The sequence below is a fragment of the Dromiciops gliroides genome, chromosome 4 (assembly GCF_019393635.1).
Source record: "Dromiciops gliroides isolate mDroGli1 chromosome 4, mDroGli1.pri, whole genome shotgun sequence".
Classification (NCBI taxonomy): Eukaryota; Metazoa; Chordata; class Mammalia; order Microbiotheria; family Microbiotheriidae; genus Dromiciops; species Dromiciops gliroides.
Genome location: NC_057864.1, coordinates 197,645,662 through 197,671,913, shown reverse-complemented (window position 1 = coordinate 197,671,913; position 26,252 = coordinate 197,645,662). Strand labels below are relative to the sequence as shown.

At 41.6% G+C, this 26,252-nt stretch overlaps 1 protein-coding gene across 3 annotated transcripts in view; it reads right to left on the bottom strand.

The window, feature by feature from the left end:
- The window catches only part of EVPL (envoplakin), a 48,064-nt gene extending 29,492 nt beyond the window's left edge, over positions 1-18,572 (bottom strand). For all 3 annotated transcript variants that reach the window (XM_044000130.1, XM_044000132.1, XM_044000131.1), the window contains exons 1-4: positions 18,443-18,572; positions 13,972-14,071; positions 11,599-11,753; positions 11,295-11,421 (exon numbers count right to left, since the gene is read on the bottom strand). In XM_044000130.1, coding sequence (XP_043856065.1) covers positions 11,295-11,421; positions 11,599-11,753; positions 13,972-14,071; positions 18,443-18,525 — 465 coding nt within the window. In that variant the 5' untranslated portion in view covers positions 18,526-18,572. The remainder of the gene's footprint in view (positions 1-11,294; positions 11,422-11,598; positions 11,754-13,971; positions 14,072-18,442) is intronic.
- Between the last annotated feature and the right edge of the window lie 7,680 nt (positions 18,573-26,252).

Below are 26,252 nucleotides of genomic sequence, written 5' to 3'. Positions count from 1 at the left end.
TCCTTTTGTTTTACAGATGTGGAAACTGAGGTCCAAAGGATTTAAATGATGTGGGTTCATGTAACTGAAGCGGGGGTCACCAAAATTTTGGCAACAGGAAAAGGTTATGTATACCTATTTTATTTACTTATATACCTGTTGTCTTGTAAAAATTTCTTGGGCAAAAAGGGGTCAGGAGGTAGTAAAGTCAGGATTCAAACCCAAATCTTTTGAATCATTTTTATAAAGTAATAAACATTTGGGGCAGCTAGGTGGTGCAGTAGATAAAGCACCAGCCCTGGATTCAGAAGGACCTGAATTCAAATTTGGCCTCAGAACTTGATACTTACTAGCTGTGTGACCCTGGACAAGTCAAAAGTAATAAACAATATTTATCCCTCTTTCCCTCCCTCTCCTCCCCCTTCCCTGAGGTGATAAGCAATCAGATATAGGTTATACGCATATGATTGTGTAAAATATTGCCATGTTAGTCATTTTGTATAAGAAAACTTGAATAAAAGAAAAAAATGAAAGAAAGTGAAAAATAGCATGCTTCAGTCTGTGTTCCATCAATATCAGTTCTTTCTTTGGAGGTGGTTGGTATGTCTCATTAATAGTCCTTTGGGATTGTCTTGGATCATTGTATTGCTGAGAATAGTTAAATCTTTTTTTTTTTTGAGAATAATTAAATCTTACACAGTTCTTCATCAAACAATATTGCTGTCTCTGTGCACAATGTTGTCTTGGTTCTGCTTACTTCACTATACATCAGTTCATACAAGTCTTTCCAGGCCTTTCTGAAATCATCCTGCTTGTCATTTATTATAGCAAAATAATATCCCATCACCATCATATACCACAGCTTGTTTAGCCATTCCACAATTTCTGGGCATTCCTTTGATTTCCAATTCTTAGCCACCACAAAAAGAGCTGCTATAAATATTTTTGTACAAATAGGTCTTTTTCTCTTTGGGGGAATTTGACTCATCTTTGATCATCTTTTTCTTCACCCACATCCAATCAGCCACCAACTCCCATAAAATGAGATAATATTTGTCAAGCGCTTATCTGAGCCTCCATAAAAATTGGAAATAAATAATGATATTTGTACTTCCTCCCTCACAGGGCTATTGTGAAGAAGTGTTTTGTAAACCTTAAAGCGCTATTTAAATTATGAGTTTTAATTATAGGAGTAGTATTATTACAGAATGCTGGAGCCTGGGTGTTTACCCAGTTCCACAGGTAGCAAATTAATACCTTCTGTTCCCTTGGGCCCTTTCTCCTAAGGCAAGGACCTCCTTCTCCTCCTATGTCTCACAGGATCTCATAGATTTAAAGCTGGAAGGGACATTAGAGGCCACTGAGTCCAACCCCTTCATTTTATAGATGAGGTCATTGAGGCACAGAGAGGTTAAGTCATTTGCCACAACTAATGCATGTCTAATGCAGGGTTTGAACCTATCTTCCTGATTCCAAGTCCAGCGCACTAACATTACACACCACTTTAATTTCCTGTATTCCCTGCATTCTTATCTCAGTTCATCTCAACCTGGAGGGTTTACCTCCAATCCCTTTCCTTCTCTGCCCTACTTTTTTTTTTTTCTGCCCTACTTTTGGACACTCTTTCCTTGTGTTCACAGAAATCTGGCTCTCTGGAATCCATTGCATCCTTGGTCACCTTCTCCAGGGCTAACTTTCTGCCCTGTCCTGAGACACAAAATGGGCCAGAGGGAGGTGGCATACCCTACTGTCGATTCCAGATTCTCCCTTTACCCTGCCCCCTCTGCAGATACTTCCTAATGCTTCATTTCAGCTGTCTATCACCCAGTCCGAGCCTTAGTTGCTACGATCCACCAGCTTCTAGGTCACTCCACTCTCCTTTTTCAAGGAATTTAGTCTTTCTTTCCATCCTAATTCCTTCCCTCATGCTTGAGGACTTCAATATATACAGACTTTGGGGGCAGCTAGGTGGTGCAGTGGATAAAGCATTGGCCCTGGATTCAGAAGGACCTGAGTTCAAATCTAGCCTCAGACACTTGACACTTACTAGCTGTGTGACCCTGGGCAAGTCATTTAACCCTTATTGCCCCGCAAAAAAAATAAATTTTATATATCTATAGATATATAGATATATATATATCACATATATATATACACACAGACTTTGTCTTCCCAGTTCATCAGCCTCCTTGATTTCTATCACATGTTATCTTATGAGACAGCTCACCATTACTAATAACTATGTTCCCTTCATGATTTTGAACTCTGAAATTTCCTTTTTCTCCCAACACCCTTTGTCTTTCTTTCTTTCTTTTTTTTTTTTTGCGGGGCAATGGGGGTTAAGTGACTTGCCCAGGGTCACACAGCTAGTAAGTGTCAAGTGTCTCAGGCCGGATTTGAACTCAGGTACTCCTGAATCCAGGGCCGGTGCTTTAACCACTGCACCACCTAGCTGCCCCAACACCCTATGGACCTTCCATTTCTCCCCTCTGCCTCATCCTTCCTAAACCTATTCTTTGACCTCACTCTAACCCTCCATTTTACCAGCTCTCCCAATTTAGGGTCTAGCCTTTTTTCATCTCTTAATATCATTGAGCCTTTTGTTAAACAATTCAACTCTATACTACCTTCTGTCTTTGATTCCATTTCCCCATGTCTTAAAAAGCCTCAGCTTTGGATTAGCATGTTGTTATCATGTGCTACTCTTTGAGAAACCCTTTGGGGTTTTCTTGGGAGAGATACTGGAGTAGTTTGCTATTTCCTTCTCTAGCTCATTTTACAGATGAGGAAACTGAAGAAAATAGGGTTAAATGATTATCCAAGGTCACACAGCTAATAAGTGTCTGAGGCTGGATTCAAATCTTCAGGTCATCCTGACTCCAGGCCCAGAGCTCCATCCACTGCACCACATGGCTAGATTAGCATACCCATCCAGCTACTCACACCCCCACACACCTTAGGATCGTGGCTTTTAAAGCTAAAATGGACCTTAGTCGATCATGGCAAAAATAAGGAAATCAAGGTTCAAGAAGTGGGAGAGTGGTTTGCCTAAGGTCAAAAGCAAATGGTAGGGTTTATATTCAGAACTCAGATATTTTTTGTTAATGATTTGTTTTATTTATTATTATTATTTATAATAATTATTATTATGTTAAATATTTTTAAAGTGATAAAACATTTTTATTTATAGTTTTGAGTTTAAATTTTTATCCCTCCTTCCCTCTTTCCCCTACTTCCTCTCCAAGTCGGTAAGCAATCAGATATAGGTTATACATGTACGATTATGTAAAACATTACCATATTAGTCATTTTGTATAAGAAAACTTGAATAAAAGAAAAAAATGAAAGTGAAAAATAGCATGCTTCAGTCTGTGTTCAATTAATAAGAACTCAGATCTTCTGACTCCAAATCTAGTTACATCACTGTTTCCATCACACTCTTCCTATTACATCACACTGTTTCCTCATTTAATAATATCCTTTGTGGGCAACTGTTCATCAGTTATGAGGATACCCAACTGTACAGTCTACATTCCTCCATTTTGCTTTATCAAATGGTTAACTTAGCATTACATGTTCTTAGTGAACCCATACTTGGTCCTTCTGATCACCTTTATTTTATTTTATTTTATTTTATTTTTTTGGTGGGACAATGAGAGTTAAGTGAGTTGCCCATGGTCACACAGCTAGTAAGTGTCTGAGGCCGAATTTGGACTCAGGATCTCCTGCTGGTGCTTTATTCACTGTGCCACCTAGCTGCTCCCACCTTTATTTTTCAAAGGTTCAGAAACCATAGGTTTAATAATTCACTCTAGAATTTCAATGGGCAACTAGGTGCACAGTGGATAGGGTGCTGGGTTTGGAATCTGAAAGACTCATCTTCATGAGTTCAAATCCAGCCTCAGACACTTACTAGCTGTGTGACCTTGGACAAGTCACTTAACTTTGCCTCAGTTCCTCATCTTTAAAATGAGCTGGAGAAGGAAATGGCAAAGCACTCCAGTATTTTTGCCAAGAAAACCGCAAGTGGAGTCACCAAGAATTGAACACAATTGAATAGCAGCAGAATTTCATTTGGATTAATCTCATATCACTTTTCTACCTCCAAATCATCTGCAGCAGAAATTAATATTTTCAAGTCAGATGATCATAGATTTAAAGTGTGGTGGGGTGGGGGTGGGAATATTAGAGGCCATGGAGTCCAACCCTTTCCAACCCTGTTTTACAGATGAGAAACTGAAGCACATATAAGATAAATAACTCATTCATAGTCACACAATGGTATCTAAAGTAAGATTTGGGGCAGTTAGGTGGTATAGCATATAGAGCACCCAGCCTGAAGTCAGGAAGACTCATCTTCCTAAATTCAAAGCTGGCCTCAGACACTTCCTAGCTGTGTGACCCTGGGCAAGTCATGTAACCCTGTTTGCCTCAGTTTCCTCAACTATAAAATGAGCTGGAGAAGGGAATGCCAAACCATTCCAGTATCTTTGCCAAAAGCACCCCAAATCAGGTCAGAAAGAATCAGACACGACTGAAACTGAACAACAACAAAAGCAAGACTTGAATTTTCATCTTCAAGACTACATACCCAGAGGGGGCAACTAGGTGGCAGTGGATAAAGCACTGGTCCTGGATTCAGGAGGATATGAGTTCAAATCTGGCCTCAGACACTTGACACTTACTAGCTGTGTTACCCTGGATAAGTCACTTAACCCTCATTGCCTCACAAAAAAAAAAGACTATATACCCAGAGATTCATCTACTGAGCAATATAGCAACTTCTAAGTCATTCACATAGAAATGATAATTAATTGGATAAGATTCCCCTAGCTACATTAGCTTGTAAGTTCCTCAAGGGTTGTCTTTGGACTCTTTTTGTATCCCCAGTGCTTAGCATAGAGTCTGGCCCATAGTAGGCACATAATAAATATTTATTGACTATTGGCTGACCACAGAGTGTGAATGAAGAAGAACCTTTGGAATTACTTGAAATTAGGGTTAGAGGGAAGGAAAAGCAGCCAGCAAAGGAAATCTAGAAAGAAGGGTCAGAGGAATAAGAGAAGAATTAAAGTAGTTGAGAATTATAGAAGCTATGAAGGAATTAATAGAATAATCGATTAAACTGCAATTTTGAACAAGACCTACACACCAGCATTTATTGGGGACAGCACGATTTAGTGGGTCGAGCATTGGATTTGATGTTGGGAAAACTTGGGTTCAAATCCTGCATTACTTACTAGCAGCACAACTCTGGACAAGTTATTTAACCCCTCTGTGCCTCCGCTTCCTTATTTGTAAAATGGGGGTTGAGCTCAATGGACTGTAAGGCCCCTTCTAGCTCCAGATTTATGATCCTATCACCTAAGGAGGTAATCTTTCCACGTCCCACTGCTATAGCCCAGCAGGCAATGTGCCTGGGGGGTAGATATGGAGTTCTAAACTAGTCCATTGCCCACTTACTTCATCTACTATACCCAAGGAGTGCTGGAGTTAGCTTCATCCAGTTCAGAGAGCCGATTGTTAAATTTTCAGTTTGAGCATTCATCCCTCAGAAATTGGCAAACGTCACAAATCAGGGCTTGATTTACTATTTTGTTGATTGTCTAGACTAAGAAAGTGATGCAGAAAATATTAATAATGCAATTAAACTGAAAAGTGTGTTATGCATCCTTTTTATTCCCCCCCCCCCCAGAAATCCAGCTTACCCTATCGCACCTGACCCAATGCAAGAAACCCATCTACAACAAGGGGCCTTCCTCATTCCAACTCCCAGCTACTAAATAGTTTTGCAAGAAGTCACACAAGAGTGCTGATGGGGTCCACTGCAAATACTGATTATCTAATCTCAACTCATTGAGATTACTCTCACTGTTGTACCACATTCCTTCTTACTAGATGGACTATCACATTTCCATCACTGGCTACTGGGAATTTCTGCTCTTTCCTTTAAGCTCTAACATAAGCCTCTCAGCCCCCTCAACAAATGTCTTCTTCTTTACTAGGAAAAATGAGACCATTTGCTCTGAGTTTTTTCTTGCTTATTTTATGCCTTAAAGTCTCATTGACATCTTTGCCAAGCCTCTCCTCCTTTACTCTGATCTCCAAGAAACAGGCAGCCAGCCCTTCCTTGCTAAGGCCAATCCCTCTACATGTACCCCCATTTCTCATCCTTCCATCTACTTGGAAAGTTTGCCCCACCTATCAGATTTCTGTCATCTTCAGTGGACTGGTTCCATCTCCACAGCCCATAAACATGTTCTGATGGACCCCGTCATTAAAAATCCTTTTACTCATGACTTGACTATTCTCTCTCTTTTTTTTTTTTTGTGGGGCACACAGCCAGTAAGTTTCAAGTGTCTAAGGCCGGATTTGAACTCAGGAACTCCTGAATCCAGGGCCGGTGCTTTATCCACTGCATCATCTAGCTGCCCCCCAACTTGACTATTCTCAACAATACAATGATCCAAGACAATCCCAAAGGATTATTGATGAAACATACTATCCACCTCCAAAGAAAGAACTGATATTGATGGAATAGACTGAATGAAGCATGCTATTTTTCACTTTCTTTCATTTTTTTCTTCTAATCAAGTTTTCTTGTGTGTGTGTGTGTGTGTGTGTTGTGTTAGATTTTTTGTTTTTGTTTTTTGATGGTTTTTTGGTGAGGCAATTGGGGTTAAGCGACTTGCCCAGGGTCGCACAGCTAGTAAGTGTGTGTTAAGTGTCTGAGGTCGGATTTGAACTCAGGTCCTCCTGACTCTAGGGCCAGTGCTCTATCCAACTGCACTACCTAGCTGCCCCTAAAATCAAGTTTTCTTGTACAAAATGACAAATATGGTAATGTTTTACATAATCGTATATGTATAACCCATATCTGATTGCTTGCCGCCTCTGGGAGGGAGTAGGGGAGGGATAAAAATTGGAACCCAAAACTATAAATAAAAATGTTTATTACATTAAAAAAAAGAAAAAAAAATCCTTCACTCGATCTTGGCATACCCTCAAGCTATTACCCTATAATCTGTCTCTTCCCATTCACTGCAATACTCATAGAAAAAAGTATTCTATTCTTTCTGCCACCATACTCTTTTTATTATTTATTTTTTATTTTAAAGTTAACATAAACCAAATGAAAAGGGAGTTTCTATATATATAGTGGAAAGGAAAAAGAAGATGGTATATGAAACTGCTAGGCAGCTAGGTGGCGCAGTGGATAGAGCATTGAACCTGCAGTCAGGAAGACCTGAGTTCAAATCCAACCTCAGATATTAGCTGTGTGACCCTGGGCAAGTCACTTCACCCTGTTTGCCTCAGTTTCTTAATTTGTAAAATGAGTTAGAGAAGGAAATGGCAAACCACTCTAGTATCTCTGCCAAGAAAACCTGTGGCTAGTTTTAGTGTGATATGGTTCATGGGGTCATGAAGAGTTAGACACAAATGAATGACTGAAGAACAACAAAGTAAAACCACAGATCTCAAATTACTATAGGTTGTAGAATTTGCTTTTCTTTATAAATATATAATAAATTCAACCTTCAGGGCTGTCCTATTTGTCTGCACTTCTTTCTGCCCTTCTTTTTTTTTTTTTTTTAAAGTGAGGCAATTGGGGTTAAGTGACTTGCCCAGGGTCACACAGCTAGTAAGTGTTAAGTGTCTGAGGCCGGATTTGAACTCAGGTACTCCTGACTCCAGGGCCAGTGCTCTATCCACTGTGCCACTAGCCACCCCCTTCTTTTCTCTTCTTGACCTCTCTGAAGCTTTTTATCCTTTTGACTACTCCTTCCTCTTGGATACGCCTTCTCCCTCAACTTCTGTAACACCACTCTCTCCTAGTACTCCTCCTGCCCATCTCGCTGATCACTTTTCAGTCTCTCTTGCTAGATCACCATCCATCTCCTACCTCCTCTGTATGGCTGTCTCCCCAGGCTCTGACCTAAACTACCTTCTCTTTTCTCACTATACTCTCTCGCTGATCTCATCTGCTCCTCTGAGCTTCATTAATTAATTATTATGCCAGTAACTCCCAAATCTGTGCATCCATCCCTAATTTCTCTCCTTGACTCCAGTTCTGCATTATCATTTTACCAGTAGACACCTCTTGGATATTCCATAGTTGTTCAGTCATTTCAATCACATCTGACTCTTCAGGAACCCATTTGGGGTTTTCTTGGCAAAGATCCTGGAGTGGTTTTCCCTTTTTATCTCCAGCTCATTTTACAGATGAAGAAACTGAGGCAAACAGCATTAAGTAACTTACCCAGGGTCACACAGCTAGTAAGTGTCTGAGACTGGATTTAAACTCAGGAACATGAGTCTTCTTGATTTCAGGCTCAGTACTCTAGCCAGTCAGCCACCTAGCTTGCCTTGGATATTCCATACGCTTCTCAAAATCGGAATATCCATTACCTTCCATAGAATTTGCTTCTTAAGATGTCTCTATTTCAACTGAGGTCACCAATATCCAATTCATAAACTTGGAGTTGTCCTTCATCTCTCTCCTCTATCTGATCAGTTGCAAAGTCTTGTCTATTCTATTGCATGTATACCTTTCTTTTCCTTCCTTTGGTCCCCACTCTAATTCAAGCCCTTCTCATTCAAATATGGACTACTGTGATACCCTCCTAATTACTCTTCCTAATTGTTTTTCTTCTTTTCAATCCATTGTCCACTTCTGAAAACTTGTATCTGGCCATATTGCTCCTCTGCTAGAAAAAAATGTATGACTGCCTATCACCATTAGGGTAAAATACAAACTCCTTTGCCCTCCATTTCTGCCCATCTTCCACTCAGCCTTCCACAATGTGGCTCCACCCTATAGTTTAAAAAATGTATTTAAAAAGAAAAGACTTTTAAAATACATTTAAGGTGGGGCAGCTAGATGGTGCAGTGGATAGAGCACCGGGCCTGGATTCAGGAGTACCTGAGTTCAAATCTGGCCTCAGACACTTAACACTAACTAGCTGTGTGACCCTGGGCAAGTCACTTAACCCCAATTGCCCGTCAAAAAAAAAATACATTTAAGGGTTTTTTATTATTTTGAATTTCATGAACACCAAAAATATCAGCATTTGCACGTATAAGGAACAGAAGAGATTTCTACACAAAACTGGGAAATCTCCATTATGTACAACTTATGTATACATTTAGCCTCTTAATTCCAAAATTGTCCTGTTTATTGGTGTTTCCCTTTAAACTTCTTTCTGACTTATATGAGCTGATGCAAAGTGAAATGAGCAGAACCAGTAGAACATTGTACACAGTAACAGCAATATTGTATGATGATCAACTATGAATGACTTAGCTGTTCTCAGCAATACAATGACCCAAAGGAGTCATGGTGAAAAATGCTATCCATCTCCAGGAAAAGAACTGATGGAGTCTGATTAATGCAGATTGAAACTTAGTATTTTTCACTTTATTTTTTTCATTTTTTCCCCTTTGGGTCTGTGTCTTCTTTCGCAATTTGACTAATATGATAATACTGGAGTCAAGAAGACCTGAGTTCAAATTTCACCTCAGACACTTACTAGCTCTGTGGCCCTAGGCAAGTCACTTAACCCCAATTGCCTTAAACATCTGGGGCCATCTCCAGTCATCCTGATATATATCTTGCCACTGGACCCAGATGGCTCTGGAGGAGAGAGTGAGGTTGATGACCTTTCACAGCCCTTCTTCACTTAAATCCAATTCAGTGCAAGTCATGACATGTCATAGTCCTCTTTGAGAATGAAGGACAAACAACAACAACAATATGATAATATGTTTTGATTGAACATGTATAACCTGTATCAAATTGCTTACTGTCTCAGGAAGGGGAGAGGTGAGGGAGGGAGAGAGAAAATTTGGAACTCAATTTAAAAAAAGAATGTTAAAAATTCTTCTTTGTTACTGGGAAAAACAGAATTTTTGGGTTTTTTTTTTTTTTTTTTTTAGTGAGGCAATTGGGGTTAAGTGACTTGCCTAGGGTCACACAGCTAGTAAGTATTAAGTGTCTGAGGCCGGATTTGAACTCAGGTACTCCTGACTCCAGGGCCGGTGCCCTATCCACTGCGCCATCTAGCTGCCCCAGAATATTATTTTTTAAATGACAAACTTCCTTCTGTTCTGTTCAGTACACTTAAAAATGTTTCATTAATATTCTTATCAAGGGGGCATTATCATTACCCCTTCCTTTTCTCTCCTCCCCATCCCATCCCCCTCAATTAAAAAAAAAAAACTACCTTGTTATCAATAAACCTCACTAAGCAAGATGAATCCACACACTGGTGATATCCAAAAGTATATGGCTCAACCTTTACCTCTCTGTCAGAACTACCTTCCTCTTCAACCTTCACATTACTTCCCTTTATAAACACTATGAGATGTGCCGGTAAATATTTAACAACCAGCTCCCTGGGAAAAACAAATAAACAGTACTCACAATACACTTTTAAATTTAATCTGCATTAGCAACATTTTCTCCATCACTTTCTTAAGTCTAGCCAATCAAAAACCACAAGTCAAACTGCTTTGTAGCCTTTGCTGATTTCTAGGTGTCAAAATTCAAACTGAAAATTTAACAATCCATCCCATTCCTGCATGATCCAGTCTAACTGGTCTGGTAGCTGATCCCTGAACATGCCGCTCCCAATCCCATCTCTGTGCCATATAGGCTGTCCTTTGTGGCAGGAATGCACTCCACCCTGGCTTCTGTCTCTTTAGAATCTTTAGTTTTCTTTTTTTTAGTTTTTAGTTTTTGTTTTTGTTTTTGTTTTGCGGGGCAATGGGGATTAAGTGACTTGCCCAGGGTCACACAGCTAGTTTGTGTCAAGTGTCTGAGGCCAGATTTGAACTCAGGTACTCCTGAATCCAGGGCCACTGCTTTATTCACTGCACCACCTAGATGCCCCCCTTCAGTTTTCTTAAAGGCCACTGGGGCAGTGAGGTAGTGTAGTGGAGAGAGCACCAGGTCTGGAGTCAGGAAGAATCATCTTCCTGATTTCTCATCTGGCCTCAGACACTAGCTGTGTGAACGTGGGCAAGTCACTTAATCTTGTTTGCCTCAGTTTTCTCATCTGTCAAATGAGCAGGAGAAGGAAATGGCAAACCACTCCAGTATCTCCACCAAGAAAACTCTTAATGGGGTCATGAAGAGTCAGACATGGCTGAAACGACTGAACAAAAAAGACCACCTCCTCTGTGAAGTCTTCCTCAATTCACCCCTAATTGTTAGTGTTCTTTTCTTTCTGGAGATGGAGAGGAAACAGGAGCATCTTGGAAGCCAGGTGCTTGGGCATCAGGGCATTAGGGTAGAGGAGAAGGACAACCCTTACCTGTTTCTGCTCCAGCACCCGAGCCCAGTCAACTTTTGGTGTTATGTCAGATGGCAGCACAATCTTTTCATACAGTTCACGGTACTCGGCGCATTCCTGGGTCACTCGCTCGTGTAGTTGCTTGATACTGCCAGTGGGGAGGTGGGCATGGGAGTCAGTACTCAGTCAAAGGGGCATCACCTTGACTTTTTCTACCCGGTTCCCTTCATTACCCATAAGAACTATGAGGCTCAATGCCTCCCACCAACCTTCACTTTCTCCCTTTCTCCCCAACCCCCATGGACCTTGGCCCCAGCTCACTCACTCTTTCTCAATCTCAGCCGCTTGTGGATGTTTCAGTCTCTTGGCTTTGTCCATATCTAGGAACAGGTCCTTCAGCAGCATCTCAGCTTCCTTTAGGTCCCGACCTATTTCCTCTTGGTACTGGAGGGCTTGGTTCTGTTCATTGTTTGTCCTGTCCTGTGGGTGTACATTTTTGTATCCAGCTTATCTCTGCCATCCTTTCCCAGCCGACCACTCTTTCCCTGGCTGCTGCCACCAACTTAAGTCCATGCCGGCTACCTTGATGCCCATTGCCAGGGGCACCTAGAAACAACTTGTGGATAGAGTGCTGCCAGCACCAATAGTCGACCTATGTTCAAATCCTGTGTCTGGTCCTTATTAGCTGTGTGACTTCAGATTTGACATCTCAGATCCTGACTGATGGTTATCTACCTCATGGGGCTCAGATAAGATAATGCTTTCCAAACAGGAAGTGCTTTGCAAACTTTTAAATAAACAAACATCTGTTCTTATTACTCTCTGGTACTGTTTTTGCATCCTCAGAAGGCAAGGTGCTAGAGACTGTCCACCTCAGGTACAGGAGGGGACCCATCAAGGCATTCAGCACTGCTGAAAGACCTCTCAACCTAGGCTTTCTGGGCAGAGACTGTCATTGCTGGGATGGATGAGGAATGAGGAGAGCAGCAGGTGGCGACCATAGATGGGAAGCTTCCCCAGAGCAGATGTGAAAAAGGGAGTGTGCATGGTACAAAATGATGGGTCTGGGTTCAGAAGATCTGGGTTCTAATACCACCTCTGCCCATCTTGAATCCCCAAGGGGGGCTCAGTTTACTCATTTTTATACTGAGTCCCTTAAGATGTAGACCAGGGGGCAGCTAGATGGTGCAGTGGATAGAGCACAGGCCCTGGAGTCAGGAGTACCTGAGTTCAAATCTGGTCTCAGACACTTAACACTTACTAGTTGTGTGACCCTGGGCAAGTCACTTAACCCCCATTGCCCTGCAAAAAAAAAAAAAAAAGATGTAGACCAGGAGGTCTTTCTCTATTCCCCCTAAGTTTCTAGAACCTTCCCCCTGAGATTACCTTCCCTCTATTCTGTATATGGGCAGCTAAGTGGTATAGTAGATAGAGCACCAACCCTAGAGTAAGGAAGACCTGAGTTCAAATCTAGCCTCAGATACTTATTTAGCTGTGTGACCTTGGGGAAGTCACTTAATTCTGTTTGCTTCATTTTATTATTGGAGGGTCATTGAGCAAGTTTATTTCTGTTGTTATATACACATTATATGTACATATATTTGTATATACTTATATATGCATGCATGTACATATACATATATTCAGCTACATGGCACAATGGATAGAGTGCCAGGTCTGGAGCAGGGTAGACTGGTCTTCCTGAGTTCAATCTGGCCTCAGACACTTACTGGCTGGATGACCCTGGGCAAGTCACTTCACCCTGTTTGCCTCAGTTTCCTCATCTGTAAAATGAGCTAGAGAAGGAAATGGCAAACCACTCCAGTATCTTTGCCAAGAACATCCCATATGTGTGTATACATATATGTGTGTGAGCACACACACATATATGTGATAATAAACTGAGGCAAACAGGGTTAGGTGACTCACCTGGGGTTACCCAGCTAGCAAGTGTCTGAGGCCAGATTCAGACTCAGATCTTCCTTACTCCAGGTCCGGGACTCTCTCCACTTCACTATATATCTGTCCTGTCTGGTTCACAGAAAGCACTTAATAAATGCTTGATGACGAAAGGAGGGTGTTGAAGCAGACAATCTTTAGGATTCTTCCAGCTCTGAATCTATGATCCTCTGCCCTCTGAATCTTTCAGAGAAGGGAAATCTTTGGATATTAAGACTGAAAAGTGGCATCTAAGGGAGAAGGGCTCTCTCCCTCCTCAGACTTCCAAGGAGTCTTTGACTGGATCTCTCCTTTGTCCCTATCACATTTTCCCCTGTATTTATTGGTGTACGTGCCCTATTTCACTATGAGAAGGCAAGCTGCTTGAGGGCAGGCATCGTGTCATCTTTGTATTCCCAGCCCCTAGCTCGGTGCTTCTTCACTCATAGGATAGAGACTGGACCTGCTGAGGAAACTCACTTACAGAGTTGCTTAGAGCTCGGAGAGATGCGAAGCTTACTTGCCCAGGGTGTTAAAGGAGGAATCTGACCTTGGGGGAGCTCTCTAGCCATTAGGCCATCTGCATATGGCACTTGCTTAATAAATGTTTGCTAATGGATAAATAAATGAATGCTCCAATACAGACAGACAGACAGACAGACACACACACACACACACACACACACACACACACACACAAACACACCCTCTCCCTAACCTCCCTCAAGCCCTTGCCCCATTTAGACTGTCCTAGCCTTACCAGCCTGAGTCTTTTCTGGGTCTCCAGTATGTCCTTCTCCACTTGGTCAGCATTGGCTTGCATGCGGGTGATGAGTTGTGCTAGTTCCTGGGCAGAGGCCCTTGGGAGAATCAGAAGGAGAAAGAGGTACTGTTGGATAAATGCTTTGGGGAATGAAAGAATTTTTTTTGCTTAATTATGTATATTTGCTATGAGGATTTCTCTTTCTTTTTCCTTCCTCTCTCCTTCCCTCCCTTCCTTCCTTCCTTCCTTCCTTCCTTCCTTCCTTCCTTCCTTCCTTCCTTCCTTCCTTCCTTCCTTCCTTCCTTCCTTCCTTCCTTCCTTCCTTCCTTCCTTCCTTCCTTCCTTCCTTCCTTCTTCTCTCCTCTCCTTCCATCCTCCCTTCTTTCCTTCCTTCCTTCCTTCTTCTCTCCTCTCCTTTCATTCTCCCTTCTTCCTTCCTTCTTTCCTTTCTTCCTTCCTTTTTTAGTAAGGGTGGAAGGGAGAGAAAATAAATACCTGTTAACTGAAAAAAATGAAATAAAAAAAAACTTTCAATGCTTTGGGGAAGGATTAAGCCTCCACTCCTGTCCATGCCCAACTCTTATGGAAGCTGCATCAACCAGGGAGGATTCCAAACCACAGTAGGCCCCTGAATGGTCTGGGCATATGCCCAATCGGCTAGGTCATTGGACAGAAACAGTGGGTCAAATCATTGCTGGCCCCTGGCTGGAGATTGGGAGCTTGGCCCAGGTTCACACTCCACTGCCCTTTGAGAGAGCTGAGGCTGGCCTGGCCCAATCATCTTGTGTGGGATCCCTTCCTGGTCTGGAGTCCCATTATTTTTCCCTCACCACCACAACCTGAATGACTCATTTTATCCCCCACAGGCTCAGCAAACAAGATCACCAACTTTCTGCAAGGACCCTAGAGCAGGGGAGTCAGCTGTTGAACTCCCTTAGCTTTTCCCATCCTGGGCCCAGCAGGGGAGGACCCCACCCAGATTCCTCCTACTTCCTTGGCTGGGAGGGAGAGGTAGACAGTGAGTCACTGACTCAATCTGACATACTGAGACACCACTGGTGGGTCCTTCTGGGATGTGTATTTGGGCTTCCTCAGGGACAGAAGCTGAATATTTCTCCATAGATTCCCCTTTCTCCTCTTGTCACCTCGGAGGCCTCTCTGAACTTAAAATCCTGAACACAGAACCCTTATCTCAACTCTTATATGTCCACCCCTATCAAGGACATCAAAAGTACAAAGCAGTGGTGGCCTGGGCCTGGGGCTCTGGATGCCCTTCCTCACATTCTGACCTTTTAGGGGATGTACCCTGCTGGCTTGAAGGGAGTTGTCCCTCCCTGGGCATCAGTACCCCCAAGGGAACAGACAGGATTTTCTATCTGGGAGTCTTATCTGGGACTTTTTATGTCCAATCTAGACAGACACCTGACTCCTGAAGCAGTTACCCCGATCCTTATCCCCGTAATGAGCCTTTCATCTGGAGGTGTCATCTTGGGGCCTCCGCCTGTTCGGAAATCCAGGATACCAGATACTTGTCACTTTGATGCCAAGTGAAAAGAGGGGAACTCAGGGAGGTCTGGAAACAGAACCCAAGAGCCCAGCTTGCCCACTCATTGCTGAGAAGGCCAAAAAAAGGCTCTGCTTTTATTTTCTGTTTCTGATTCACAAGAATCTGAGGCAGATATCTTAATCTGGGGTCCATGGACACTCCACCTTTCAAAACATCTGTAGATAGATTTCAGGGGGTCCATGACCTCGGATGAAAAGAAAACTGCATCTTTATTTTTACAAACGTTTGGTTTCTTTTGTAATTTTAGATTTTTTTTTATTGTACACATTTAAAACATCATTCTGAGAAGGAGTCCAAAAGCTTCACCACACTGCCAAAGAAGTCCATGGTACAAAAAAGGTTTAGAACTCCTGCTCTACCTCAGACACTTGACACTTACTAGCTGTGTGACCCTGGGCAAGTCCCTTAACCCTCATTGCCCTGCCAAAATTTTTTTTTAAAAGAAAGGGGAAAAAAAGAGGAGCAGCTAGATGGCACAGTGGATAGAGCACTGGCCCTGGAGTCAGGAGGGCCTGAGTTCAAATCCAGATTCAGACACTTGACACTTACTAGCTCTGTGACCCTGGGCAAATCACTTAACCCCAATTGCTTCACTGCCCCCCAAAAAGAACCCCTGCTTTAAAGGAAGACCACAGAGCTGAAAGATTTTTGCCCAGATCAGCCCCCTCACTAGGGAAGAGTACCCCCTCCAACCCCTATGATTTCTGGGCTTCAGTCTCCTCTCCTTTGTATGATAGGATGTCTGACACTCAATCACCCTGAGGGACTCTACTGGTGAACTGGGCAGAGGAGAATGGCCAAAGATCAGCTCAGGTATCATCCCATTGCAGAGGGGACAGTCCCTCAGGATGCCGTTCCTCCCAGAGGTCGAGAAAGAAATCATTACCCAACCTAGCCAGAGATTCAGAGAGACAGATGTCACATCATTTCCAACATCTCCCCAGACTTGGGCTTCTCCTCTTTCACTACCCATAGGATCAACTACAACTCTGGTCCTGCGTAAGAACCAAGAGCTCTAGGTTTGTGGCTCCTAGCAGGAGGCCTAAAAGTGATGCTTCCAGAGTATTGTCCTTGGGGTCCTGGCTCTATGTGCTTGATATCTTCCCCTAGGTCCTAATACAATGCCAGGAGTTCTTCTTGTCTTTCTTTCTTTCTTTCTTTCTTTTTTTTTTTGCAGGGCAATGAGGGTTAAGTGATTTGCCCAGGGTCATGCGGCTAGTGTCAAGAGTGTGAGGCTGGACCTGAACTCAGGTCCCCCTGAATCCAGGGCCTGCGCCTTATCCACTGCTCCACCTAGCTGCCCCCAATGCCAGGAGTTCTTAACATGGTGTCTGGAAACTTGGGTTTTAAAAAACTTTGATAACTGCATTATAATTTTTTCCAATATAACATAATTATAATACAATAATATCACATGACAACATAATATAATATGTAATACTATATAAAAACAATATAATTGATTTCCTCTGTAATCCTTTGCAATTTATTTTAAACATTTAAAAACATTATCCCGAGAAAGGACCCACAGGCTTCACTAGTCTGACAAAGGGGTCCAAGCCCTAGAAAAGGTGAAATATTCCTCTGCTTTATGTTTTTGCCCTCGCTGGACATAACCCCTTCCTCTGAGATTCTCTTTGGGCATCCATTCGCAGGGTGGGTGGGAATGTGGCAGGCAGATACCCTAAGCAGATCAAATATAGAAAGATCCTCTATACACTAAAATAATTATTGCATTTTTTTCGTGGTAACAAAGAGCTAGAAGCAAAGCAGGTACCTCTGGGCTAAGAGATGATTTAATAAGTTGTAGTACATGATTGTAATGAAATATGAGTGCCCCATTAAGAAAAGACAAGTAGGAAGAATTCAGAGATGCATGAGAAGACATGAGGTCTGATGTAGAGGGAAGGAAACCGAATGACGAAAACAATGCACACGATGACAGTATTGTAAATAGAAAGAACAATAGAGTGAAATTGAACTCACTATAATTTAATTATAATGACCAAGCTTGGCTCTGGAGAAGAGTTTTAAATATGTGCCTCCCTCCCTTCATTTGCAGAGGTGGAGGACTGTGGGCATGGAATATTGCATCAACTGTCCGATTCAGTTATTTGTTGCTCGGTTTTACCGAGCTGGTTTTTCTTTTTAAGTATCTGTTAGAGGGAAGGCACTTTGGACTGGGGAGAGGGAAGGGATATATTCGGAAATGAAGATGGAAGACGTCGGTTTTAAAAGAAAGACTCATTAATGGTCAGTGACAGACCTACCCCTACTCACTCTTTCACTCTTTCAGGGGCACCTGAGAGAGCTGGAGTCAGGAGCTGCTGGCCCCGGAAGGATTCTCCTAGAGCCTGGCCTTCCTTATTGATCAGGGAACGCCCCCCCTCCCAGCTCTGTGTTCCATTCGAGGGTCAGGGGAAAGTTTCTGACATCTCTCTGATTGCTTTTCTTGGCTGTGCAACTTGAAAAGAGCCCATTGGCTGCCCACCACCTCCTGAGGGTCACCCCGTGGCTCCGGAGTCCCACTACCCCCACCCCGGCACCTGCCTGTCTCCAACTTCTATTTGGGGGAGAACTGCCCTGGTCCATTGGGCTCTCTTTAAGAATCTCACCTCCACCTCCATAAACCTCAGTTTCTCACTCTGTAAGGTGTGCACAAGGGAGCCGGCACAGCTCCCTCTACCTTTGCCTTCTAGAGGCCAGGGCTGGGAGACATGAGACAGAGTCCCTGCCCTCGGTCCTTTTGGCCTCGGGGGCGGGATGCCTGAGCTGAGCAAGGTCCCGGAGCTGTAACCGGCAGCCTCCAGGTTGGTGGGGGCCATCCTCAACAGAGCACCACCCTCCCACCTCCCCACTCCCACCCCAAATACATCCCCGCCTACCTGGCTCCCTCCTCACCTGTTGTGTTTGCTGGGGGAGCCCTTAGGAGAGCCCTTGGAGCCCCCCTTCCCAGGGGAGCCTTTACTTAGCCCCTTAAACATAGTGGTAGAAAGAGGTGCTGTGCTCAGGCTCGGGTTGCGGCTCGGACTCGGGCTCAGGCTCGGGCTCAGGCTCAGGCTCCAGCCGAGTGGGTCCCTGGTGTTTCTGCCCGGGTTTTGTGTAGGGCGGAGGATCTGGCCTGGGAAGAAGGGTAGTTTCTGGGAGGCTCCTCCCTGCAGGTGAGTGTAACTGAGCGGGCCGGGAGCTGGAGCAGTCTACACACCTCAATTCCGCCCCCCCCCCGCCCCCCTTACACACTCACACTCAGAACTGACTAGCACAACCAGTTTAGGAGGAAAGTAAGTACAGCCTAGAGGGTGCGGCAGCAGAGCCTGCTGACTCCCAGGGAATGTTTGGACTTGTTCCACCCACACACACCCAGAGAAAGAGAAAGCCACCCAGAGATCAAGGGAGGAGGGCTACCCAAAGATTCTGCTCAAAGTGGGGAGACGTTCAGGGACAGGGATGAGGACAGACAGGGACACAGACCGCGCAGCAAGGAAAGTTCAGTGAGAAAGACAAGAGAGCCTGTCTAGGAAATGTATCCAGAGAAAAGGATATGCAGAGATGCACTCTGCAGTGGTGCATGGAGATATGCACACAATATATACACACGCACCTCAGCAGATCATGAGAGCAATCATGGAAAGATCTGGGTTCCCCCTCTTTTCCCATAAGCCGCCAAATATCCGGCACTTGCCCCAAGCTCTCTCCTCACAATTGTGCCAAGCACGCTTCTCATTTAAATACATGTAGGGTTTGAGACTACTACAGCTTGTTCCCGGCTCTGTGAGGGGAAGCACCCAGACTTCACTTCACTGCAGAGAGAGCCAGAGCTGCCGAGTGACCTTAGAGATGACCTAATCCAACCCCTACATCTTTCAGAAGGGAAACCTAAGGCTGTGCTCATGGGCAAGGGCAAACTTTTTGTTTGTTATTTTCCCACCAACCATGAGGAGACTGTCCCTGAGGGCAAAGGAGCATTTGTCCAGTAAGCTGGGAGTTAATCTGCATTTGTTACATATTCTAGAAAGATGAGGGACAAGCAGTACTGAGAGTCTCTGGAAATGTTATTTAGTCGCCAGGCCTTCTAGCGATGTTACCATAGAGGTCAGACTGTCCAATCCCTATCAAATCTCTCTACTATATCCCTGACAAATGATCATCCAGCCTCTGATGGAAGACCCCCAGTAATGGAGAGCGCCACCACCACTTAGGGTAACATAGACTTTTGGGCAGCCTGTAAACTGTTAGGAATTTTGAGTGGAAATCAAACATCTCTGCAGTTTCCATCCATTATTCGTCTTTATGTCCTTTGAGATAAATCTCAAGTCAAATCCTATTCCTTGGGGCCTCCCTTCATGCATGTGAAACTTTGTCCCTCCCCTTAGATGAAACAGTCAGCCTGGGAGCCTTACAAGGTTCGAAGCCTTTCTCTGGGGAGACATAAACTACCAATGCCATGGCTATCTCCATCCTTAGACTCTCAACACAGATCCAAGAGCTAGTCCTGAGAACAGGGCCCTGGCTCCAAATCAGCACTGAAAATGTCTCCCCTTTGGGATGCCCATCAATTGAGGAATGGCTGAACAAATTGTGGGATGAGAGTGTAACGGAACACTTTTGTGCTATAACAAATGATGAGCAGGATGCTCTCAGAAAAACCTGAAAAGACCTACATGAACTGATGAAAAGTGAAATGTGTTGTATGCAAAGTAACAGCAATTTTGTAAGATGATCAGCTGTGAATGACTTAGTTATTTTCAGCAATACAATGATTCAAGACAACTCTGAAGTACTTATGATGAAAAATGCAATCCATCTCGAGAGAAAGAATTGATGGTGTCTGAATAAAGACCGAAGCATTATTTCTTTTAGTTTATTTTTCTTGAGGTTTTTTTTGGTGTTTTCTTTCACAACCTGACTAATATGGAAATGTTTTGCACGACTGCACATGCATAACTGCTATATAATTTTTTTTCTTTTTGTGGGGCAATGAGGGTTAAATGACTTGCCCAGGGTCACACAGCTAGTAAGTGTCAAGTGTCTGAGGCCAGATTTGAACTCAGGTACTCCTGAATCCAGGGCTAGTGCTTTATCCACTGTGCCACCTAGCTGCCTCTGCATATGCATAACTTATATCAAATTGCTTGTAACTTAAGAGGGAGGTGGGGAGGGAGAAAGAGAATTTGGAGCACAAAGTTTTAAAAATGGATGTTAATGTGGAAGAAAATCATTGCTTAAAAATTAGGATTAAGAAAACAGAAGCAAATGACTTTATGAGACTTTATGACACAATAAAGCAAATCCAAGTGAATAAAAAAATAGATCCAGGAGACATAATTTGGAAATTATTGGACTACCTGAAAACCATGATCAAGGAAAGAGCTTAGACATCATCTCCTAGGAAATTGCCCTGATATTCTGGAAGCAGAAGGTAAAATAGAAATTGAAAGAATTCATTGATCACCTCCTGAAAGAGATCCCAAAATGAAAACTCCTGGGAATATTATAGACAAATTCCAGGAGAAAATATTGCAAGCAGCCAGAAATAAATAATTCAAGTACTGTGGAGCCACAGTCAGGATAGTACAAGATCTAGTAGCTTCTACATTAAAGGATCAGAGGACATGGAATATGATATTCCAGAGGGCAAAGGAATTGGGATTACAACCAAAAATCACCTAGCCAGCAAAACTGTGTATAATCTTTCAGGGTAAAAAATGGGACTTCAGTGAAAAAGAGGACTTTCGGGTATTTGTGATGAAAAGACCTGAACTGAATGGAAAATTTGACTTTCAAATACCAGGCCCTAGAGAAGCATAAAAAGGTAAACAGGAAAAAGAAATTAAGAGGGATGTTAAAAGGTCAAACTGCTTACATTCCTACATGAGAAGATGATATGTCTAACTCATAAGAACTTTCTCAGTATTAGGGCAGATGATAGAAATAAATTTAGACAAAGGGCACAGGTGGGAATTGATTATGAAGGGATGATATCTGTAAAGCATTTATTTTTTTTTTTGCTTATCACTTATTATAGCACAATAGTATTCCATTACATTCATATACCACAACTTGTTTAGCCATTCCCCAATTGATGGGCATTCCCTCAATTTTCAATTTTTTGTCATCACAAAAAGAGCAACTATAAATATTTTTGTACATGTGGGTCCTTTACCCTTTTTTATGATCTCTTTGGGATATAGACCTAGTAGTGGTATTGCTGGGTCAAAAGGCATGCACAGTTTTATAGCTTTTTGCAAAGGCCCATTCCTGATACTCATTCTGTGACCTTGGACAAGTGAGTGACATTTGGTTTCCTTAACTTTAAGATGAGGAGTTGGACAGAAGCAGCATGGATTCATGTATAGGGAGCTGGCTTCAGAGGTAAGAAGACCTGGGTTCCAGGCTTGCCTCTGATTCATACTGGTTGTCTGACCTCAGGCAAATCATTCAATATCTCAATTCTCCAGCAAACTATAAATTTCAGGTCAGATGCCAATTTGCATTAGTAGAGGGGATTTTCTCAGTGGGAGTTTATACCAAAGCATCTTAAACATACGGTGTCACATAACTGAATATGGGGGTTGAGAAAAATTTGGCAACAGTAAAAGGTTATGTATATCTATTTTATATACCTACATACCCAGGGTCTTATAAAAATTTCTCAGGTAAAAAGGGGTTGTGAGTGGGAAAAGTTTAAGAAGCTCTGGTCTATACCAGTGAAGTCATAGGTCCCAATAACCAGCCCTTTTTCTCCACCTCCCACACCACTGAGAAAAGAGGAAGAGCTGGACTACATAATCTTTAAGATCTTTTCCAACTACAAGATTTTGATTTCTATGAGTTGCACTGAAAAGGATCTAATGGGCCGTGTTTCTAAGAAGAAACATGGGGCTAATGTGTATGTGAATTGAGAAGATAGATCTATATATAGACATGTATTATTTCATTTGATAAAAGTCTTACATTGTGGGAATATGTTTGGTTTGACTGCAGATTTATTACAAGGGTTTTGCTTTTCTTTTATTTCACTAGAGGGAAGGAGGTTAGAATTAGGATTAGAAAGAAATATGAGAAGAGATAGCTGGGTGGTACAGTAGATAGATCACAGGCCCTGGAGTCAGGAGGACCTAGGTTCAAATGTGACCTCAGACACTTACTAGCAGTGTGACCCTGGGAGAGTCACTTAACCCTAAAAAAATAAGAGAATAAATTTTTGTTCATGAAAAAAAATTAAGTAAAATTTCAAAATGAAGAAAAAAAGTCTGAACAAGTCTATATAAGGGTAGAATACCCTGTCTTCCTGACTGAAGAACAAATTCAAGGCTCAAAGTCAAGACCCAGATTTTAGTCCCAGTTTTGTTACCAAATAGACCATTAATATAAAAATTATCTAGTTCTGGATATTTTTTTTAAAAATAGTAAAAATGCTTACTGGAACAGAACAGAAAATCCAGAATTAGAATCAAAGGCAAACAAAAGATTAGTAATTTGATTGACTCCAAGATTACAAAACAGTGGGAAAAAAATCATTATTCAATAAAAATCATTGGAAAAATTAGAAAAAAGTTTGGTAAAAATGTATTTACCTACATCTCACACCATATAGTATAATAAATTCCAGCTTATATAAAAAGAAACTTCGATGTATCCCTTTTACACCTAAACAAATCTTCTTTAAAAAAGATAAATAAAAGGGGTCAGCTAGGTGGCACAGTGGCTAGAGCACTGACTCTGGAGTCAGGAGGACCTGAGTTCAAATCCAGCCTCAGACACTTAACACTTACTAGCTGTGTGACCCTAGGTTAAGTCACTTAACCCCAATTGCCTCACTAAAAAAAAAAAAAAAAAGATAAATAAGAAAGAAGTTAGGGACTTGAGTAGAATTTTTAGAAAATGAAAGCACTCTGGCAGTTATCAAAGGAGATGCACACACATTTATTTATTTATTTGTCTCTCTGCATATGGCACCTTGCAAAAAATTGTCATTTGTGTCACAATGATCAATGTGCTAAGTCACAAAAACCTTAGAAAGAAATGTATAGAAGCAGCAATATTAAACACATTTTTTTATTGACAGTGACACAGTAAAAATATAAATAAAAGGCCTTAGAAGAAAGCTTTCAAATTAAATGGAGACTAAGTAATTTAATCCTAAAGAATGGGTGGGTGAAAAAACATAAAAGATCATTCTACTAAAGAAAATAACGATGAGACAACATTTCAAAACCTTTGGGATACAGAGAAAGCAATTCTTTTTTTTTTTTTTTTTTTTTTGTGGGGCAGTGAGGGTTAAGTGATTTGCCCACAGTCACACAGCTAGTAAGTGTCAAGTGTCTGAGACCAGATTTGAATTCAGGTCCTCCTGAATCCAGGGTTGGTGCTTTATCCACTGCACCACATAGCTGCCTCAGAGCTTAGGAGAAAATGTATACCTCTAAAAATTTTCTTTTCTTTTCTTTTCTTTTTTTTTTTTGAGGGGCAATTGGGGTTAAGTGACTTGCCCAGGGTCACACAGCTAGTAAGTGTCAAGGGTCTGAGGCCGGATTTGAACTCAGGTCCTCCTGAATCCAGGGTCGGTGCTCTATCCACTGCGCCACCTAGCTGCCCCTAAAAATTTTCATCAACAAAAAGAACAAATCAATGATTTGTTCCAAAATTTTTTAATAAATAAATGCCTCAAACATTAAAATAATATTCTGATAATTGAAGAAGAAATAAAATTAAAAACAAAAAAGCTGAACTGACAAAGGTAAGAGCTTTAAATAATTTAAGCAAAATAGGCAAACTTAGATAATCTGATTTTAAAAAAAAGTTGTGGAAAACCAAATTGCCAATATTAAAAATGAAAACGGAGGATTCACAACATATGTAGTAGGAATAAAGTAAACTATAGAAACTATTTTACCTAATCATGATAATAAAACAGATAACTTAAATGAAATGCATTAATACTTACCAAAAATTGAAATACCTAAATAGAGAATTTGAAAAACATAATCTCATAAAAAGAAATTGAACAGCTAAAAAGGAACTTCCAAAGTGGAAAAAAACAGGACTAAGTGGGTTTACAGGCTAATTCCATCATCTCATTAAAGAAGAATTAATTATAATATCATATACTTAATTTTTTAAATAAAAATAGAGGAAGACATCTTTTCAAAATTCTTCTATGAAATTAATATGGTTCTAATACCTAAACCAGGGAGAGATAAAGCAGAAAGAGAAAATTATAGACTAATATCCCTAATAAATATAAATGCAAAAATGTTAACAGTCTACAGCAATATATTGAAAAAGATTAAACACTGTGACCAAGTTGGATTTATAACAGTATTGCTGAGATGGTTCAACATTAGGAAAATTCTAAACATAATAGACTACCTTAATAACAAAAACAGCAGAGCAGCATTTAATGAACACTTACATCAGGCAGTAACATCTAATAGATCTAATAGATCAACAGAACAATGTATAGCAAAGACTATGCATCTAAGTAAGCAAAAACTGGCAGAGATTATCCAGCTAACCAAGCAGTGTCCAACAATGACCATGCTTCTAGCCAAGCAGCATATAGTGAAGACTACAAGACCATTGAGAAGTGCCTGGCGGGAGCAGACTGATATCGTTAGAAGACATCAGTTTTCTTACAGCATCAGACATTTGAGTTGCCCCTTTCCCATGTGTACCTGGACCATAGCTACTCCCTAAGTGTGTGTCCCTTCACACGTACTCTAGCCACATCCACTATTCAAATTTGGGCAGTGTGTCCTCCTGTACAACATACTGTCTAGTTTTTGTAGTTTGATCATCTTTCCTTTCAAGTACTTGGATCAGGGATTCTTAACCTGGGGTCCACAAATCTCCAAGAGGTTCATGACTAGATTTCAGGGCTTCTTTGGAGTTGGTTGGGAAACGAATCACATATTTATATTCAGTAACCTCAAATTGAAATTTAGCCTTTCCTACAATTATAAATTTAAAAAAATATTCTGAAAAGGGTCCCATATACTTCACCAGATAGCCAAAGGGGTCTATGACACACAAAAAAAGTAACTTCTGACTTAAACACATATGCATTTAGTACTGATATTGTTTCATAATCTATGGTGTCTTTAAACATTATCTTTTTTGTTTTGTTTTATCATTATCTCTGTTTTGCTTTATTGTTGCCTTGTCTGAGCTTATGAGAACTATTGCTTCTTTTTAGGATCCAACTGATGAGTTGCTGATTCTACTACAGCCCCTCATTTTAACTGTGTGAATCTTTACATTTTAAGTGTTTCTTGTAAACAACACATTGTTGGATTTTGCTCTCTGATCTATTTTGCCACCGTCTTCCTTTTTGTGGGTAAATTCTTTTGTCTCAATTCTTACCTAGCCCTCAGTCATTGACTGGGTGTTGCTGCAGACAAACTGAGACCTGGGAAAGATCTTAATTTGAAAAGGCCAAGGTCACCCACTGTATCCTGGGCCATCACCAGCCATCTTGACTTTTGTCTTGCCTTTGGACTTCAATGACTCTGGAGGAGAGAGTGAGGCTGATGACTGTGCAGCTCTACAATTCATGGGTAAATCAAGCTATCACCTTCATTATGTCATTGGTCCTCTTTGAGAATGAAGGACAAACAACAACAACAAATGAATCCCATTAATTTTCACCATTTTGATTGTTAGGTTTATTTTTAACTCCATCACGTCATATTGAGTTTCTTTTCTTTGT